Source organism: Ctenocephalides felis, unplaced genomic scaffold (assembly GCF_003426905.1).
Source record: "Ctenocephalides felis isolate EL2017-DRISC unplaced genomic scaffold, ASM342690v1 CF-g0.4_SCAFFOLD_01170, whole genome shotgun sequence".
Classification (NCBI taxonomy): domain Eukaryota; kingdom Metazoa; phylum Arthropoda; class Insecta; order Siphonaptera; family Pulicidae; genus Ctenocephalides; species Ctenocephalides felis.
In genome coordinates, this window is record NW_020537324.1 from 70434410 (window position 1) to 70456502 (window position 22093).

General features: G+C 29.9%; 2 protein-coding genes across 2 annotated transcripts in view; one reads left to right on the forward strand and one right to left on the reverse strand.

Annotated features, from left to right (window-relative positions):
* The first annotated feature begins 75 nt into the window (after positions 1 to 75).
* On the forward strand, positions 76 to 2577 carry LOC113366495 (CDK5RAP1-like protein). The gene is made up of 10 exons (XM_026608106.1): positions 76 to 604; positions 664 to 802; positions 875 to 1025; positions 1092 to 1237; positions 1306 to 1520; positions 1626 to 1693; positions 1758 to 1801; positions 1876 to 2048; positions 2109 to 2258; positions 2338 to 2577. Exons 1-10 carry the CDS (start codon positions 197 to 199, stop codon positions 2575 to 2577), a joined length of 1734 nt encoding a protein of 577 aa, XP_026463891.1. The 5' UTR covers positions 76 to 196.
* A 112-nt stretch (positions 2578 to 2689) lies between these two features.
* Positions 2690 to 22093, reverse strand: part of LOC113367607 — a 71008-nt gene continuing 51604 nt past the window's right edge. Inside the window, exons 2-9 of the mRNA XM_026609200.1 lie at positions 14347 to 14484; positions 11446 to 11462; positions 11258 to 11353; positions 8836 to 9033; positions 8522 to 8722; positions 7499 to 7798; positions 7147 to 7364; positions 2690 to 4991 (exon numbers count right to left, since the gene is read on the reverse strand). Of these exons, the coding sequence (XP_026464985.1) occupies positions 2690 to 4991; positions 7147 to 7364; positions 7499 to 7798; positions 8522 to 8722; positions 8836 to 9033; positions 11258 to 11353; positions 11446 to 11462; positions 14347 to 14484 (3470 nt within the window). The remainder of the gene's footprint in view (positions 4992 to 7146; positions 7365 to 7498; positions 7799 to 8521; positions 8723 to 8835; positions 9034 to 11257; positions 11354 to 11445; positions 11463 to 14346; positions 14485 to 22093) is intronic.

Consider the following 22093-nt stretch of genomic DNA (forward strand, 5'->3'; position numbering starts at 1 on the left):
TTCTAAAATGTGTTTTCATACCTGGATATTTCATAACGTTTTGCGTTAATTTAATGATTTAAATAACGTAAATTTCAGCTTTCGAAAACCGATATCTTTCTACCCATGTATTGAATATATAAATTTAACAAGAATTTTGATTAGTTCAACTTTTGTAATTAACCTAGAAATTTTATTTTTTTCAAAAACTATACTAATGTCGAGCTATTTAAAGACCTCTGCCCAACGCTGGGCTAGACTTGGAATATCATCCAAATTTCCTAGACAAATAAGTTCTACAGCTAGATGTCTAACAAATCACCCTGTACAAATTACCAATTTGAAAGATGGCCCAGGTTTACGTGACTTTATCAATGTCACTAGAAAAAATACAACACAGCTTAATGAAGAACTCAATATACCATACCTTGACGAGCCTATAAAAACATACGGTGAAAACAGAAAAGTATTTCTTGAAACTTATGGTTGCCAAATGAATGTAAACGATACAGAAGTAGTATGGTCTATACTAAAAAATAATGGATTTCAAAAAACAGATGAAATCAAATTGGCTGATGTAATATTAGTGGTAACCTGTGCCGTTAGAGAAGGTGCAGAAACTAAGGTATTTATGAGATACTCTTATATTAAAAAGGAATTATAAATAGCCTGTTGTTTTAATAGATATGGAACCGTATACAACATTTAGGTGCTATGAAGAAAAACAGGAGTCATAAAAGCCCTTTGCAAATTGGAATTCTTGGTTGCATGGCTGAACGTTTAAAAACACAATTATTAGAAAAAGAACAATGTATAGATATTGGTAAATAAAACTAAAATATATATGTATATATAAATTAAAGAAGATGTAATTAATGTTCTGGTTTGTATATAGTGGCTGGTCCTGATAGTTACAGAGATTTACCTCGGTTATTAGCTATAACAAGAAATGGACCTAGAGCTGCAAATGTTTTGCTTTCATTGGATGAGACTTATGCTGATATTATGCCCGTTCGCTTAAATGAAGGAGCAGTTTCAGCTTTTGTGTAATACTCCTACAAATTCAAACATGAATCTAATAATTTAATAATTAAGTTTAATAACAAATACAGGTCTATAATGAGAGGTTGTGATAACATGTGTTCATACTGTATAGTACCATTTACCAGAGGAAGGGAACGGTCACGAGACATAAGTTCTATTATTCAAGAAGTTCTTCATTTGCATGATACAGGCGTTAAAGAAATAACTTTATTAGGCACGTTTAATGCTAATTTATAAATTCCAGTAAGATAGATTTATTACATAACTATTCTATTTCCCCAGGACAAAATGTGAATAGTTACCGTGATTTAAGTTCTGGTCCATCCATGTTAAATGCGGATCAGACAACACATTTATCCAATCCAGGCTTTCGTACTGTGTACAAAAACAAAGTTGGAGGTCAGAGATTCGCTGATTTGCTCCACAAATTGGCTCATGAAGTTCCAGAAATGAGAATTAGGTTTACTTCGCCTCACCCAAAAGATTTCCCAGATGAGGTAATGATAATAAATAAATAACATGTGTATATATATATATATATATATATATATATATATATATATAGTTGTTTCAATAAGTCATAAATATACTATTTCATATAGGTTTTGCAAGTTATAAAGGAAAATAAAAATATCTGTAAATCTTTACATCTGCCTGCGCAGTCAGGAAGGTTAGTCTTTATCAAATTCAGTCTTCGAAATATATAATTTACCTAAAATCTTGATTATTCTCAGCTCCAAGGTGTTAGAAAGAATGCGAAGAGGATATACTAGAGAAGGTAACTTTTCTGAAATGAAAAAAATAAAAAACATTTACATATATTCGTTCATATTAAAAATAAATTATACTTAGCTTACCTGGAATTGGTTTCACACATAAGAAGTATCATACCTGATATTGCGCTAACGAGTGATTTTATCTGTGGTTTCTGTGGTGAAACTGAAGAGGATTTTCAAGAAACGCTCACGCTCATGAAGAATGTAAAATATCATGTGGCTTATCTATTCGCTTATAGCATGAGAGAGGTAAGCAATTTGTTAATATATTAATCACACTCAAGAATGAAAAATGAAATACTGTTATAGAAAACAACAGCTCATAGAAGATACACAGATGATGTTCCAGAGGAAATCAAAGCAAGACGTTTACGTGACATGATTAAAGTATATAGAGAAGATGCTGAAATACTTCTTAAGAAAGATATTGGAAAACATCAGCTCATACTGATAGAAGGGGTGATAATAACTTATGAATTTTATCAATATTTATATTTAAATCAAATGTACATAACATATATATATATATAAATTTCAGATTAGTAAAAGATCACCTAACGATTATTATGGTCGGAATGATCAAAATATTAAGGTTATAATTCCTAATAAATTGATACACCAGAGTAAAGAAGAATATATAAATCATAAACATGACATGTCATTAAGAGAAACAAAAATTGGAGATTTTGTTGCAGTCCAGATAAAAGAAGCCAATTCTCAAATATTGAAAGCAGTTCCTTTATATCATTCTACCATTAATCAGTTTTATTCTACGTAATATTCTATGAATAAATATTTATAATGTGATTTTATATAAAATATAGGATGTCAAATAGTGTACATAATAAAAATCTACTTTCAAATAACATATTCGTTTATATTCATAAGTATTATACTAAACTAGATGCACTTATGTTAGGCGATTGAGGTTTCATAGCATTATGCAACTTATTTAGCATTCTGCTTCGTATTTTCAAATCAGATTCAGCATTATTTGTTTGAATCGATACCGGTGCTTTATTATTCAAATGACTGAAAATCGGACTTGGTTTATCACAATCACTTTCATGTCGTTGATTGTATATTAAATTCTGCATTTTAATTCCGTTCACTATATTCGCTAATTTGTTACCATTAGCTTCGTACTCAAATTGGCCTGATAAGCTTGGAGACGGTCCTTGGGAGCTACCATAAATTTTTGTACTGTATCCAGAATCATTATGTGAATCTAATGGACTGTGATTCAGATCGATAATTCTATCAAGAGGACTATTTAATTGAAAATCATGAGAGTTTTGGTACACCCTGTTTGTGGACGCTCGTACATCAGATGAACCGATAGAAAATCTTTGGTCCATTTGTGATTGCAAATGTGATATTTCTAGGTCCAAGTTTGATAGCGACATAGTATGGGACGAGTTGTGGGGATGTCGATTATATAATGATTGGTGTTGAACGTTTTCTGTAGACAGTACGCGTCCAAAATTCCTTTGTTGACCCAAATACTCCAAACTTTCTTCATGGGAATTTAAATTTATATTTGAATTATATAAAGGATGTCTGCTGCGAGGGTTAATTGATGGATTGCATTGAGGTCTGATGCTGGTTTTTTGTATTTGTGCGTTTTGTATGTTTACTAAAGGATGTTGGAGCTGCACCGGTGGATAAACCTCAGGCTTCCTTGGCAAAGCCAAGGAAGGTTGCTCGTATGAAAAATGTGTTTCCATAAAATTCCGCCTTTTATTTGGCATTTCATGAAAGTACGCGTCTTTTGGAATAAGACTTTTGGAGTCAATAATATGCGCATTTTTTGTAGGCGGTACTATCGGTTTTACGTACAGATTACTCGGACAACTTGTAGTTGGTGCAATATTTTCATAAGTCTGGATACCATTTAAATCTGCACTTTCTTTACCATAACTTGTACTTGGCCGACAAATATCTTCACCATCTGCGAAAGGTTCCTTTTCTTTGTTCACTTCGTCGTGAATAATAGTTTGTGAACTGTATATATGTGATGGAGTAGCCGGGCTTTGTATAATTTTTTGTATATTTTTTTCAATCTGTGCTATATGAGTTGCTACTTTAATCTCAGGAGCTGATATTGTGGTATGTTCGCTCATTAAAGAGGGACTGCTTAATCTTGATGGTATACTGGATAAAGATGTATTTCCCACTCTATTAGGGCTTCCAAGTCTTGGAGGAATACTTAACTTAGGAGAATGAATTATTTCTGAATTTATTTTCAAAGGTGATGTATTTATCGGAGTAACAGCTCGCGAGAACAGATTAATTCTGGTTGGGCAACTCAATCCAAGAGAGTTGTTTATTCTTAAATTGGTTTTACTATAGTCAACAGCTCTTTCGTTAGGTTTTGAAATTACTGAAAGTGGTTGTCCAATTTTTATGTTACTCAACGAACCGTTTTTGTATTTAAGTTCACCGATGCTGTTGAGTTTATCATCAAAACCAGTTTTTAAAATACCACCTTTACCCAATATATTATTCTTCCAGTTGCTTTGTACAGAACTTTTACTAAATAATTCCTTCTTCAAAGTTGACAACTCAGCTTGCGACTTGCTTAAATCTATATGATTACTTTGTTTACTTTCAACAGCTTTAGCAATTTTTTGTTTACCCAAGTTGTAAATATTTTTCAAAATAGGTTTACGTTTCTTTTCCTCAATTTTAGCGCTCACGCTCTCATCTTTATCTATGCTATAATTATGCTTTCTTATAACAGTTGTAGCTTGTGACAAAAAACTAGAGTTAAAATTATCGGATGTCGATGGCTGGGGTAAATCTAGCTTAGCGTCTTCATCAGATTTAACTTCTATCCTATCAACATCAGAACTTATTGTAGATTCATTACTTCGTCCTGATTTTGATAATTGCTGATCGTTCCCAACATCTGTGGCATCAGTAGAATCTAAAACATCAATGCTCCTGGAAAGCTGGTCGTTGATTGTGCGTCCGTTGTTATCGGCGTGAACTTGGACGGTTGTCTGGACGCGGTCTAGGAGTTCTAAACTTTTCGACCTGGTCAGAGTCGATGATGCAGTTACTGGTGGTTTTCGGGAAATTGCTGCGCTCGCCCTGTGGCGGCCGCGAATCAGCCACTGCTCCAGGTGTAAGTGGCGCTCACTGCACTTTGCGCGCTCGGCCATCACTGATCTTGAGAGCTCGTTTATTCTAAATGTAAGTAAGATCGAATTAAATTTAAAACTAGAAAATGTAATGTGATTTATGGGGCGTCCATTAATCACGTGGAGGGAGGAGGATGGGAGGTATATAGTAAGATATCACGTGTATTTATATTTTACCTGAATTTTAAAAATAATCCAAACATTTTCAAAAAAATCAGTATTTTTACCTATTTTTCGTAATTAAAAATACGCCTGATGATTTTGGTGGGAAAGGGGGGTAATTTTAAATATCACCAAGAGGGAGGGTGATCCAAAAAATCGATCACGTGATTAATGTACGCCGTCTTATGAATTTAATTAACTAAACAAGCAAGTATTATGTTGGCAACTAAGTAAGTGCTTAGATGGTTTCAATTGAATTTTTAGGTTTACTGGCATAGTCCAAATGTAAAATACCTTCTGGTAATAGATAGTAGGCAGTTCACATATACATCCAAATTTTATATAACAACCTAATATTTATTTATATCTTTCGCGTTTCGATATTTGAGTCATTGCAACTGATTATTCAAGATATTAGAAGACCTTTATTTTTTCACTACATATAAATCTATACATATATACTCACGTATAAAATAAATAATACTTATGTGTATATATATATATATATATATATATATATAGGGTGAGGTTGCCTAAGTCGTACCCCCTAAAAGAATAATGCTATATTATTTAGTAACACATTAAACGCCACAGTGATTATATTAAATTAAGGTGATTATATTAAATAAGGCCATGATAATTTTATTAAATTTATAATTTAGTTAAAAACTTAGTGAATCAAAAAAAGCTAAAATTCCTGAGACATTTATATTATAACATTTTTAGAAGTTCAAGTCAATTTGCTAGACATAAAATAAGGTTGACATGGTTCATGTAGAATTTCGTAACATCAGACACATATATGACTGACATGGCAAATAACGTGTTAAATCAAGAAACAATCTTTGGCATTAATTCAATTTCTAGTTAGTTGGTTTATGATTAATAATTACTGAAACTTTAATTAATAAAATAGATATTTTAAGGTTTTTTATAAAGGTGCTTTCGGTACTATTAAGACAACATAGTAGTCTTAGTCGTACCACCTGTAGGTCGTACCTAATACTAAAAAACTATATAAACCTCATTCTGAGATTATTTTTTCCTTAGTTATTAGTTACCAAGTCGAATTTAATTATTAAAATAACACTTAAAATACAATAATTAACTCAAAAAGTAACAAGTAAACTTATAAAATTAGTAAGTTTCTGGGTTCTAAAAAGGGTATAAAAAAAATAACAGCCGTTACTGTTATACCTGTCTTGTATTTCAAAATTTGAGCAAAAACTTTGCAATATTGCATTTTACATTATTTCATCGTATTTATAAAAAAATCTATAAGACGCTTTTTTAAACCGGTACGAGTAAGATATTATGCACTTAAAATGCACGGTGTTTAAAGTTTGAAATTCAAACTTTTGACCTATTCTAAACAAATTCTAACATTCAAATAATTCTAATCAAACAATTGTCAAAAAGTAATATAAATAAACATAAGTAAGAAAAAATGTCAGGATAATATTCTTATAATAATAGGCTTATAATTGAGCCAAAAATATTAATACAAACTTTACAAAAAACTTATTTTTTAAAGAAAGTCATCGTCCAGTCTTCGAATCATAACGTTTGCTTATTTACTTAAATAGTTCTATTTTCTACGACTTAGGCAGTGGTACAACTTGAGCAATCTGTTCTCGTATATATTTGCAAAATAATTATAATAAATTAATACAGTTCTATGCACGTTCTAAGGAGTATTATGATTTTGGCGATGAGCTTAGATAGATTTAGACTAAAATATCTAAAATAAGTCTTAACACTTAAAGAACGGGCCAAATAGATTTATATTTTTAATTTTACATACATAATATTTAAATGCTTGAAAAGTACCAAACTATACTAAATACTATGAGGTATTAAAAAAAATTAATATAATTGATTTAATAATGTTATTTTGTAGTGACAATTATTTAAAGCATGTTTACTTAATTTTCCTGAAAAATTTCCCGGGTACTAGTAGAGACAGAACAGATCTGACCCGTACATTAAGTGTTGGAATCAAAATATATAATATTCTGAAATTCGTTCAAATGCCTTACCTTCCATCCGCCTTCTGAGCAAGTTGAGATACTCGATTATCCAAACGTTCAGTTCGTCGATTAATGTATCGTTTGAGGCTTTTTCTATTACTCGTCATACGATCCTCCAAATGTTTAAAGAATGGGGCACAGTAGCACGTGTGCCCCACACCGACAGGCCCCTTGCAAATGTTACCCGCCAAGTCCAGAAAATATTGTTCACCTTTTGCTAAAGGTTCCTTAAAAAGTAAAATACTCACTTAATAACTTTAAAAAAAACTTGCTAAACTTTAAAAAAGGACTTTAAAAAATTATTGTTAAAAAATGCATCAAGTTCAGCTACTATTAAAATTTATCTGTTGTTTTTTATTACCTTTGGCACAGTGTCAAGTTTCGGTTTAGGAAAACTGTTAGGATCCGGAAAATAGTGGCATCCGTAAGGTGACCACTTCTTATTAGATGCATCGAAATGCACGTTCCTCAATTTACGTCTTTCTGACGACATGTGATATCCTCGCAAGTCATCATTGGCTAGATGCTTTTTCTCTTTTTTCTTCCTGGATTTTTCTTCATTACGTGTGTGGTATTGAAGATTTGTCGGAGGAGGATTGTCAAGGATATCTAGAATTTCGACAAGTCCTTTGCGGTCTGCTATGTCGCGAGCCGTCTCACCCTGGGTAATAAAATCAGGATAAAAAAGATTTACCATTATTTAGTCAAAAATATAACTAGTGCAGCGCAGGACATCGTGCCTTAAAGCAAATTTCTGGAACTTCCCGTACAAAAAATTATTATTTTTTTAAAAACGATTAACATTTAAAAAAAATTACTTAGAAAAAATTAAATTTTTGAAAAAAAAATGTTATTTTGACATATTTTGGAAATTCTGAACTTTTATTCAAAGCCATCGTACTGCTTTAACTGCATAGAGACAAAATGTCAAAGCGCGTAAGCGCCGCGTCGCCATCTAACTTATAAGACGAAATATAAGTCGACAAAAATTTGTATCCGCACATACATACACACACGCACACACACACACACACACATACATCCATTTTTTCTAAGGTATGCCAAAATGTTCAGAAACCTTTGAAACGTAAATATATATAAAAAATTTCATTTTCGATTTTTTCGCGATTACTATAACTTGCCCTACGGGAAGTTAAAAAGATTTTCCACCATTATCGACAAAATATGATAAGATAATTGTTATGTTGAAGTTTGTTTGGTTTTTTCAGTATAGTTGTTAAAGCCTAAATGGACCTTTGTTCCCTGCCCTACCCTACGTTGTATATTTTTTAAACCACGTAATCACATCAAAATTTATAATTGACTATTATGATGTGCAGTGATTTTTTATAAGTTATCGAATTAAATGACTGTATTATCATACCTGTGCGTTCCGTAACATTGGATCGCAGCCTGCAGACAACAAAATACGAGTCAACTTTCTCCTCCCCATGGCGCTGGCTATGTGCAGGCCAGTATCGCCATTCAAATTCACTGTACCGACTTTGCAGCGTCCAGACAGCAATATCAGGGTAGCTCCTGCATGACCATATCGACAAGCCGTATGAAGTGCCGTGTCTCCATACTAAAGATAAAAGCATCAATTTAATTTAATCCTTGGCATGTTGTTTGATATTTCATAACTTTTTACAGCATGCATGCTTAAGACTTTATAAATGTATTCATTTTGTTTCGTACGTTGTTCTGAAGATCAGGATCGGCTCCAGCTAAAAGCATTTCTCGAACGCTTTGATTGTGTCCGTTTTGAGCTGCGAGATGCAGCGGGCAGAATCCGGCTGCGTTCCGGGCCGAACAAGACGCTCCTCCTCGGGCCAAAACCCGCACGCAACGGCTGTGACCGCGCCAGGCGGCTTCGTGCAATCCGGTGTTCCCATGCTGTAAAAGAAAATATGAAATTAAAATTTATAATGAAACTAAATCTATTTATATTTATAAAATAACTAGCAAACCCGACGAACTCCGTTTCGCCGCCAGATGGTTTCATGAGACAGATGAAGAAATTTTTTGTTTGTTTTATATTTGAAAAGAAAAAACTTGATTTTATTATACAACAGTAATGAATTTATTTCGATTACAAAAATGAAGAGTTTTTTAGTTGAACTTCTCTAATTATAAGTAAATGAAAGTGAATCCGCAAATTATCCGTTTCATTGAAGTGCTCTTTGGTAAACCACATTTTTTGTTTTTTGGTCTGACGTTAACACAAGCAAAGCGGATGGTTTTCCAACTCGTGAACAGGCAACGTATAACTGCCCATGTGAAAAACAATGATTTTCTAAATAATCTATTTAAAATTTATCCCGCAAACATTAAGCGATTTGCCTTGAGACTTGTTATTGCGAACGCAAGGCAAACTGGAAATTGCAATGGTTTGAAGTCAAACCAGTTTGAAGACCAGTCAGAATCATTGGTATGTCACCAAATCGCCAGCAATTTTTGATTGAATTGTGAAATTCAGTGCGTGTACATCATTATTATTCTTTGCGGCGAGAATTGCTCGTTGACTTAACCAAGCATAATTCAGATAATTCTCACTAATGTCATTATTAGAATTTTTAATTACGGTGCGTGAAGTTCCAGCAGCTTGCATTAAGGCACGATGCCATTCACAACTAATTTTCTTAGCTATAAACCTTGCGGAGCCCGAGACCTTTCCAACGAATGCAAAATTGTCGAAATCGGTTCGTGCGTTCTGGAGTTATTACGTCAGGAAGGAAAACCCGACTTATTTTTATATACGAGTATATAGAAGATATAAGCTTTAAGAGAGTAAATTAGGAAAATTTATAATGGGATAATTGGGAGTATACTTGGAAAAAAATTGATACATTACCATTACATTAAAAACACCCTTAAGATGAAAAAAATGAACAAACAAAATGTGCAATACTCTGTTAAGTGTTATTTACAACAATTGAAATGAATACGTATACATAACAAAGTTAGGTAACTCCGAAGGATATAACTCCTCCCGCGAAGTTGTATCCGAGTCTTTGTCATATCCGACTCCCCTGAACTGGCTCTAGATCTATTTTTGAAGTAAAACTTCTTTAGGCGCGACTAGGGTGCAAATCCATACAAATGCAACGGAAGTGCGTTACGGCTCTCTTAGAATAGAGTTCTTTCGTTGTGTGCGTACCGGCATCAACGTTGTATGCGTACCGATATCAATGTTGTATGCGTACTGATATCAACAAGCAAATTGACATAGATAAATAAACATTTTAAAATTACATCGTAATACAAATCTTGATTTCATGAAAAATGTCTGAATCAAAAGAATCAGATCAACTCAAATACATCATTTATTTAAAAGATATATGGTTCATATTTATAACTGCGATAATCCTTATCCGTAAAAGACAGCAATCAGGAATCATGCCGAAAATTACATAATTGCATTTAATCTATTTTAGTATTTTAATTATATTATTACTTTCACACAATTATAATTACATAATTGTGTAAAATTTATTTAATATGCTAATCGAACTACTAATTAGTAGTCCTCATAATAGAAATAGTAGAAAAGAAATGTGAGCTATTATTATTTGGTGAGAAATATTTTTTTGCAAATGTTGTATTGTAATTACATACCATTTTCTTATATAAAAATAATCAAAGCATTCGATTTTTACTCTTCAAAAATAATTATAAAATTGTAATTACCTACCATTTTTTTGATATAAAAATAATCAACGCATTCGATTTTTACTCTTCAAAAATAATTATAAAATTGAATTTGATTCTCAAATTTTCCGCTTATTCTCCGTATAGAAATATCTGTAAGTGAGTGCAACTCATCATCAGAGAAATGGCAATGGGACTTAAAACTAGTACTATATGGACTCATTTTTCCTCAAAAAATGATAAAGCAAAAAGCGACTATTGTGTGAATTTTTACCTTCTCTTTCTTCAAATTGTGGAGACATAATAAAAAAGAACATCCCAACGAGATCGGAGTCGTCCGAGTTGTTAAGCGGATATAACTCATCTCTAAAGTGGAGTCATATTCAAACTAATCGGGTATCGGATATTATAAATCTCTTTCTAATATATAGTACCTGCGATTATTATTAAAAAAAAAATTATCAATTACCTGTGGATCCGTAGCAGAAAGATCAACACCGCGCGCCAACATTGCGGACAAAGTCTGGTCATGACCCCCGGCTGCGGCTTCCAGTAACGCCACAGCCTGGAAATAAATGAAAATTAAAATTATAATAATTTTATAATTATATTCGAATTATAAAATTAATATTTCATTGGTTATCACAACACCATCACCTTTCTTTTTGTCCTGTCTTTTCAGCCATGAGTGTCGTTGATCAAATCGCGTCGTATATCAGACATATGTGTCTGATACGGCTTATGTAGAACTTATTTGCGTCCGACACATATGACTAACGATTTTCATTATATTTATACCTGTGTCCAATAAGTTCCTTGTAGTCTAATATTAGTACTCACCAAAACCAAAAAGATAAAAGTGTGTAAAGCGATATCTACAATAAATGTGTCTTTAATAAAAATAATTTTAGAACATGCATTTAAATTATATAAATATGATACATAAATATGCAATACATACATAAATAAGCATAATGTTAAAATGCATAATGAAACAAAGATTCCTGGTATTTCTTCGGACCAAAATATTGCTGCTGACTATAGAGCATTTTAGTCTTAATTATGATGAGTTTCTTATGATTCTGTTTATTTGCTCAAGTACATGATTATATTGTAAAACATCTGTATTCAATTTAATCAAGTAAATGCACACATCTCCAAAATCATTCTGTTCAATAGAGGTCCTGATTGTAGAGAAATATTGATAACAAATAATGTTCCGTTCTGAATATTATTTTAAAAAGTGGAAGAATCGTGAAAAATTTATAAATAAATGTTTAAATATTTGGGGCGCATTGATAACAGAGAGTAGTAGCAAAAACTGGCGCTAGAGTCGAATACCCTTCAGTGTCAGTTAATACTAAAACCCTTCATTACCCAATAAATTCATTTCAGATCTAAATCATTATTGTAGAATAACAAATGTTTCATATAAATTATGTAATTGACCATATATCTAAAATGGACCAACTTCTTGACAACAAGAAAAATGTTATTAATTAAAGTGGTCTGTGATAAGTGTGCAACATATGTTGCAGTCAAAATTGGGGATCAAACTGCAAACGAAGAAAATTTTTTTAAAAAAAACGACAAAAACTCTTACTTAGTAATTTTTTATCTCACAATTTTTATGGTTTCCTGGAATTTCTGCAGCACTTTTTTATCTCTGTCGACTATGATTTTGCAGCATTCAGCAGAATTTTCGAGCATATTTTTAGATAACTGCAAATATATTTTCAGAATCAATGAGAAGTAAATATGCTCGCAAAACTCTGCTAGATGCTACAATGCAATTTTATCTTTCTTGTGTGTATATTTCCAGAAACCGTGAATACCCTTTACCAAAAATATTCCTTTTTCCAAAATGCATTACAATGATATAAAATTAACAATTCGTGTTTTACATATATAGTAATACAATAAATTGCACTTTTTTATTTTGCACTATTATTGATTAACTTTGATCAATAAAATAAAAACTAAGTTAGTTGCTTTTTTGTAAAACGAACTTATTAAGTAACATCATCCGAATGCCATAAATTAGAACATTTTTCTAGAGACAAAAAAATTATAGTAGTTAACCAATTTAAATTATCAGATCATTAATTTAAATAATTTTAATATTTGATAGTGCATTTCAAATCCAAGCTCAACTTATTGTTAATATTTTTAAAATAAAATTCATTCATAAGATAACATCATATAATTTTCAGAAAAAAATACTGTATAAAAATTGAGTATAAAAAGGGGAGCTAGGAGCTCATTGTAACAGGGGCAAGTAGTAAAAGGCGTTTTTTAATAAGATCTTAAACGATATTAAATTTTTTTTATCTCGATTTGACAAGCAAACAATCATACATAATATTGTCAGATCTTCCTGGAAGCAGTATACAAAAGTGTGCAGGTGCGTCGTTTTTGACAGGTAAAATATCATAAAATTAATTTTATGATAGTACAATTATACTATCATAAAATTTAGGTTTGGTTTATTATTGACTCATTTTGAATTTTATAAATATTATTTTATTTCAAATTTATCAATCTTTAATAATGTGTAACAATTAATATTGATTGATGCAAAAAATTCACACCTGGAGTTAGGTGAAATAAAACCTTGAGGCTAGTTGTAACATGCAAAACAAGTAAATAAAATTGGGTGGAATTTATAGTTTGTAAAATCTTTGCAAGATACACTGTATATTTATTTGTATTAATTATAGTTTACGTTTATTTATGAAAAAAATTACTTACTTCAGAAATAAGTTAATTTTCTTAAAAATAAGTATAGAATAAATTATCAGAGTTATTACTGTCTTTTTTTTGTCCTGGTAGTTGGTTGAGGTTTTAACTAAACCCAAACTTTTTTTGCAAAATTAATTGTGAGATAATGAACAATATTTATAGAATTATTTTTACTTGATTCGGTAGAAAAATAGTTATTATTTAGAAGAAATATAATGAGAGGATGTCAAGATATATTAAACTGTTACATCAAGCCCCTAACTCCCCTGCTACAATTCAATAATTCATGGTGATAAGTATTATATTTTTTGCTAAAATATTTCATGCACAAAAAAAATACAAAATAAATTTGCAATTTATGGAAAAGCTCTATGGCAAAAGCTTTAACTCAAGTGCTAAAAATTCTCCTGAATTAACGCTTATGCTACAGCGCTTCACCATATTATCACCATTCATAATAAATTTTATTCATCAATATGAAAAATATTGCATATATAAAATAATAGAATATATTTATGAATTTTGAAATATGTATAAGACTGAATAGATGACCTTGTTGTTTATCATTAACAGAATACTCGTGCCGAAGCTTCCTTCAAGTTTCAACATAATGTCGAAGAAAACTTCGGTATGAGTATCCCATCATGCTCCTCTCCGTGAATATATATAAACACTATGTTAATTATCTAAAAAAATAAAAAACAAAAATAACGTGATAAATATATAAAAATTCTTTCACATCTAATGTGTGTGCTTAATTATATGTTTACTATAAAATTTAGTTCCATGCATAAGTGACATTATTTCCACTCTTACCAGAAATTACTGCATAATAAAATCCTTTACCATTACCATAAGCTTTTATTTTATACAAATAATATTTTAGATGTTTTACCTCGTCCGCAGCATGTTGGGCAGCAGCGGGTCGCTCTTTGGGCGTCCCATTGCTCATTTCTGAAACAAAGAAAATACATGCATTTTATTCACAATTCAAATATAAAACGCAAGATAAAATAAAAGAAGATAAATTAGTTTTTCTAGAGGAGAAATAGTTATATCATAAGAAAATCGGTGTATGGTGAAGAATAGTAATAACTGTCTCGGACCTTATTGTATGTCCATGTTTTTATATTATTCATGAGAATTTGCAAATATCATCTGAAAAATGCCTTAAATTATTAATTGGTTTAAGCTAAATTGATTAGAGTAGAGAAAAGTATAAATGTGCATGTTTCATGAAAACCGTTGAAACTCGGAGCAATTCGTCGTATCTGGTAAAATTATTTAAATAATTTCATTATTTTGACATTTTTATTAAAAATTCCATTATAAAATTTATTAAAAAATGATAGGGTAGGGCGGTGCACGAAGGTCGAATGTGACTTTGAGCAGTAAATAAAACATATAAAACAAAAAACTTTTTGACTAGGTTCAGTCCAACACCCAGCTATAATCGTATAGAAATGTGTTTTTTTCTCTTTTTCAAAAATTCACCTGGTATTTTTTACTGCCTAGGCTAGATACTAAAGGACAGCCATCGGGCAAACAAATAAAATGTCCTATTATTTTTAATTCCAAAGGGATTTTACACTATTCAACCAATAGCTACATTATTCAACCAATGCAAAATACAAATTTCATGGAAACATTTTTTACTTAAAACTGTAAAAGATTACACAGTATACAACCTTGATCTAGTAATTAGTAAGAAATAATCATCGGCATAGTCAGAATAAGTAATAGTGATAATTGGATATTAGATAAGATATGATTTTCTTGCGGTTGCAAAATACAGTTTGTTAGCAAACAAATGATTGTAAAAATACATTTTTAGCCGTTTTTTATAAAATTTATCATCTGGTCCTATTAAAAAGGGACAGTCAGGAGTAAAAATGTACTATTTTACTATTTTTAATTTTAAAGGGGTTTCACGGAATAATAGCTATATTATATAATTAATGTCATGCAGTAGAATTATTAGGTCGAACGTCGAAATTAAAAATCATAATATGAATAATATTATTAAATATATTTAATGAACAAAAATCTTTATCAACTCTTACTTCTATCATAAGTCTTACTTGAAAGGTACTTTAAATTTTTCATCTGGTCCTATTAAAAAGGGATAGTCAGGAGTAAAAATGTACTATTTTATTTTTAATTTTAAAGGGGTCTCACGGAATTATAGCTATATTATATAATCAATGTGATGCAGTAGAATTATTAGGTTGAACGTCGAAATTAAAAATCATAATATGAATATATATTATTAAGTATATTTAATGAACAAAAATCTTTATCAACCCTTACTTCTATCATAAGTCTTACTTGGAAGGTACTTTAAATTTATCATCTGGTCCTATTAAAAAGGGATAGTCAGGAGTAAAAATGTACTAATTTATTTTTAATTTTAAAGAGGTTTCACGGAATAATTGCTATATTATATAATCAATGTGATGCAGTAGAATTATTTGGTTGAACGTCGAAATTAAAAATCATAATGTGAATATATATTATTAAGTATACTTAATGAACAAAAATCTTTATCAGCTCTTACTTTTATTATAAATCTTACTTGGAAAGTACTTCTGTTTAATTTATTATAATCAAGCTCATTATTTTTCAAAATATAAAAAAAATGTTTGGAATGCATATTTAATACATGACACCTTTTTCACTGAATACAACTTTTGTCTGGAACTTTGTTAAAAGAGTTCATCATCAGAGTTGGATTAACTATTAATTTAATTTTCCTCTTGTAAAAAGACTTTTTTACAAGACAATTCTATTTATTATTTTCTTTTTGTTCACGACTACTAAGTGTAAAGGTTTGAATAGTCTTTTTTACCCCATCCACGTGTGAATTATTATTGAGGTTATTAAAAAAACTGTTGAATCAGGCTTAAAATTAACAATATTTCTTATAAAACAACTACATTTCTCAATACAATACTTCAAATTTATATTCAGGTATATTAAAATAAACAAAACTAGTGATGTATGGCATGCGTGCCTTAAGGCAAATTACTGGTACTTTCCGTGCCGTAACAAAATGTTCGAAGAATATTAAATATTTTCAAATAGATTATTATAAATATTGTAACATTGTCTAATATTTATAAGAATTATATGAACTGAATTGCAAAACTGAAATTATTTGTTTGAAGTATATTAGAACTTTAGTCAGAATTAAAATTAAAATCTGAATTATTTTCGATATACAAAAAAAATCTGAGGTATGCTAAAATGTTCAGAAACCTTCAAAACGTGGAGAAATGCAAAAAAAATTATTTTTGATTTTCGGCCCATTACTATAACTATCCTACTGAAAGTTAAAAACTAACAACTAAAAACAATACTCTCTTTGAAAAATTGACATAGTAACATAACCGTTCATCTAGTGATAACAATGTCGCCTGATTTAAAGTGCTGGTTGGTTACAAATCTTTTGTGCTCTACTTTAAAATAGTACCGGTAAAATACCCTACGTTACATGTTTTTGATAATAGTGGTGGATCTTGTTACCAGCGGACCTTTAGGCCCCGCGCTATCTTATCTAAATTTTATTATATATTTTATTGTTTACTGCTTTACTTTATTGAAAATATCCAAAATGCTTCTCCTTAATTTGAAAAAAAAATCCGTATGCTGCTAGAATGTTTTATATTTATGTTCGCCTTTGTTTCCTCTACTAAAGTACTAAAATCTAAATTGCTTTTCAGTTCCATTGTGCGAAACACGCGCCTCCATCCAATCTATCTGAAGTCTGAACGGTTGACGGCGGAGAGACAATAAATGGCCGTGTGTCAAATGAAATGAAGACTTTCTCTTGAGACCATTACGTATAGTTTTTATTGTATGTGCAGGATTCAGATGATCAGAGGTGGAGAGAAGAAAATTTTATAAAAATCCCATTAAGTGGGACCACCCTTAAATATTCAGCATTATGGTTCAAAATATTTCGAAATAACATCTGGTCGAGAACCCTGTGACTTCAATCTATCAAGTCAAAAAACCAGTCCTGTTTTAAATCATTTCAAGACTAATAACATACGGCAATTCTTGATTAAAATCAAAACTTTTAAACGATTTGCAATTCATGAACAAAGTGACGAAATGCAAAAATGCATTTTCTTACCACATCGCCCTCAAGCTACTGCGGAGAGGCCTGATAGACGTTTTCAATTATCTCTGAGAAGAAGGCATGGCGTAATATGCAATTTTAGGCTTACAGTCTGAGTTTTTTTTACTCAATCCTTCTAAAGTATAGTAATTATAATTTTGAATATTTAGATACAGAAACAGAATGTATTTAAATGATTTATCTATGATAATTTTATTTGTTAAAATTCAAAATCGTGTTCAGATTAAGAATGCATTACTTTATTTATTATCAATATCAACTGAAAGTTTCTTGTAAGCGTTAGCTTTTATTACTAACGTCATAAATTTTTAATGAATTATATCATATACATATTTTGATTAAAAAAATCTCATTATGATAAGGTGACCCAGAGCTTTCTAGGATCAATATTGATCCTCGGTCTTCTATCCCGGATTATCCCAAATTTTTGAAAATAATTAGTTGAAATTAAATCTTTCAATTATTCAATCTTCTATTACTTGTTAATAAAATTACAGCCTCCTTGAAAAAGACATATGAAAATTTTCAAAGGTGAGTTAAAATAACCTCTAACATTGCAAATTTCGAACTTCCAATTTCAAATTTAAGAATATAGCAAAAATATTCGAAGAAGAACTGTTTAGCTTAAGTACTTTGAAGAAGTTTCGATTTAAATTAACAATACTAATTTTTATTAATGTTATTTATAAAACAAATAGTACAAAATTCTATATCAAAATATTTATAAAATTGTGTACTCGTAAATTTTTCTGTATACAAAAAATTGATTCATTAAAAAAAGTTCTAAATATTTCTTTAAATAGTGTTTTGAATCATATTTAAGTTATTTATATTAGAAATAAAAAATATGGTTACCTTATTATTAACTTCCCTTGGGGTAAATCATAGTATAGTATTTTCAAAAAAATCGAAAATGAAAATTCTTGCATATTTTAACGTTTTAAGATCTTCTGAACATTTTAGCACACGTTAGCAAATAGAAAGTGTGCGTATGTATGTACTTATGTGGTATGTATATATATGCGGATGCAATTTTTCGCCGACGTTTTCCAGAGCCCGGATCAACGGATTTGATTGATTCAAAAATCATCCGATTCATATAAAAGGATAAAAGATGCTTTGAAAAATAAAATCACAATTTTAAATTTTTGAACATTTTAAATGGCGGTACGGAAAGTTTTACCAATTTTCCTTAAGGTACGATGCCATGCACGACTAGTTTATTTTTTCAGCAAAACAGCTATCAACTGTTGTATTATTACATATGGAATTTTACAACTGCATAAGACATGAGGTTTTCTATTATTAAAGTTCCACCAGGAATGTTTATTTTTAAATATTTAGACATTCGTCAATGTGATTTTGAGTTCTATTATAAAATTTCTAGTTCATCATGAATATCTCTTGTCGACTCGGTTGAAAAACGCATTTTTGATAAAAAATAAATTTTGTATTACATAAAGTAAGTATAGGAATTTAGTAGTAATAACTAAAACAACTTAATCATGTTGTATTATCTACTTAAATTAGGTATAGAAAGAATAACATAATTTTACACTAAATAAGTTTTTTATAATTTCAATAACCCAGTGATATTAACACGTTAATCGCCACGATAAATTCAGAAAAAAAATCACATCGGCCATGTTAACTTTATTAAATAATTTAGTTAAAAATGTATAAAAAAATTTTTTTGGAAAAATTCCTGGAAATTTTTATGTCACGCATATATGACCCTATATTAAACCTTATTTTTCCTTCTACTAAAACGTGTATGTCAGACATACATATGTCTAAAATGCCTTAAGTAAAACTTCTCAGAAGGCTTGTTAAGAAAAAAAAGTTTTAATAAAGCTTTATAAATTATTTAAATAAATACCCACATTAATTCATTAAATAAATCTTGTGATTTATAGCAGCAAATACAAAGTAATAGTTTAGATTTCGAAATTCCACTCTTCGAATCATCAAATGAAGATGATTAATAAGAAATCCATTTCCTTAATTAAAAATTAATTAATAACAATCAATCAGATTTAAAATATTTTATATCATAGTCCTACTTTGAATAAAACCGAATCTAACTAATTTATAAAAAAAACGTTACTTAATATTATTTTATTATACCTAATTTAGAAGCCGGAAAGTTAGATCCGGAAGAGATTTAATTGATTTATTACAGTGATGATTTTTAATGATGATTTAATTTGACAAAAGCATGTTCTAGGAATTATAAATACATGTTTCCAGTAGCCTCTTGGAGAATTTATAACATGGTAAAAATCTAATTTATTGCGGTCAAAAAAAATGAATGGCATTCAATTAAGTTTGCAAATGTTTTTGTTGCATCATACAAATCTTGATTAATCGTATTAAAATTTTCTACGTTAGGTTTTTTTTAGTGAATGCTTTTACATTATCATCTACTCTCATCAGTTACAAATAGCATTCCAAGCATAAAATGTGGTTAAACAGGCGAAGAAATTACAAGTAAAGTCTCTGATAAGGCGTGCACTTAATAGCAAATTACAGGTATGTGTAAGGTAGCGTATCAATTACAAAATGGGATCAAATGCACGGTTTCTATGTTAAAGAATATAAGGCGCATTCTTAGAGAAACCGGATGAGGAAATTTACAAGGCATCTCTGATTAGAGTGAGAGGTGGTAAGAGATTACTTTTTGAAAGATAATATTGATATTATTAAATAAAACTGATTAAACTTATAATGTTATAAAAATGATTAACACGTGAAATTAACATCCTTACTGTACCTAGTATATTTTTGATAATTTACGTTGCCATTCATAAATAGTAATAATGAACACTTCGAATTCCTTTTGAGGAACAAAAAAATTGACTGCATGGTATTTAATCTATTACTACTACAGGTTATATTATAAATTAAAAAAAAATGAGAGAAAATGTCATATGGAACGCAAGTATAATATGTAATAAATTTTATTTATCATATAGAAATTGTAGACGAAAGAGATTGAAGAGATATTTAAAGATATTTTAAACATAAGGCTTATTAATTTATATATATATTTTTAATTACAATATTTATTACAACTGTTAAATAATTAACATCTAGCAATATTGATAAATAATAACATAAATTTAAATAAATAAAAGTGCAAAGGATAGAATTTACATGAAAATAATATCCGTAGTATGATGATTTAAATTTTTTTTATAATGAAGTAGGCATAAATGTTATGTATATATAAAATATGAAATGCTTCATAATCTCTTATACCAGGCACCCCTGTCTGACTGAGATATGAAAATAATATATTAATAAAATAAAAAAAGTAATTATCAATTCCACAACATCATCACCAATTTTTTAAATCCTAAAGATTATAGAATATTCCTGAATATGCCAATTTTGGTATCAAACAATATTTTAGTAATTAACTCCCTATAAAATATATTTGATACAATTTTTCTCTCAACAGTTCCATTCTATTCTTATTTTTTAATTTACAAAATCATTTTATCAAACCCTTGTTAAATTAAATCCTATATTCTTGACGTTTCAAGTAATTCTTAATCGATTGAAACCAAATTTCAAAAAGGTATGTTTGTGTGTATGGCTGACACCGATTTTTGATCTTTCGACAACATTTTCTCAAAAACAGCTGAACCGATTTAAAAAATTTAAAAGCCAGTTGATGTGATGAGCCGTTTCTTTGTAAATAGCAAAAAAGTGTAAAAAATTTCGTCCACGTTTTAGTTCACAACCCTGAATCGATTTTAAAAATTCGATTAGTTTTTGATTAAGATCGATAGGGCCGTATTTCATAATGAAAAACGACAATTTTTGTTTGACGATAGAAATCATGGTCTTATAGAACATACTAAAATATTGCAGCCCTAACGACAAGTCGTTTAATTTTAAAAAATCATCGAAGTTTAAAAACATAATTACCCTTATTTTAATTTTTTTGACTATCGACGTTTTTTCAAAAACGGCTGAACCGATTTAAAAAATTTAGAAGCTATTCGATTGCTTTTTTAATAAGTTCGGCTAAGTCGTTTCTTTAAATCTAGCAGGAAAGTGCAAACAAATTCGGCCGCGTTGAGAATCGTGCTGATTAGTTTTGAACAAAGATCGACCAGGCCGTTTCTCCATAATTGATTTTTAAAATAAAATTCTCTATTATTTTAATAATACATGATATGGCGATAGAGTACCTCGCCTTAATGATCTTATTAAAACATCATAGTCCTACGGAAAGTGGTTCAAATATAAAAAAATATTAAATTATGCGGTCGCTCTTTCATGAAATACTCAGAGCTAGGCACGTGTTCGATTAATAATAGTTTCTTCAAATTTAGCAAAAAGTCAAAAGTTTTTATTCGCGTTCGTTAATGAAAATTCAAAAACGATAGTATTTGAACATCATGCTAA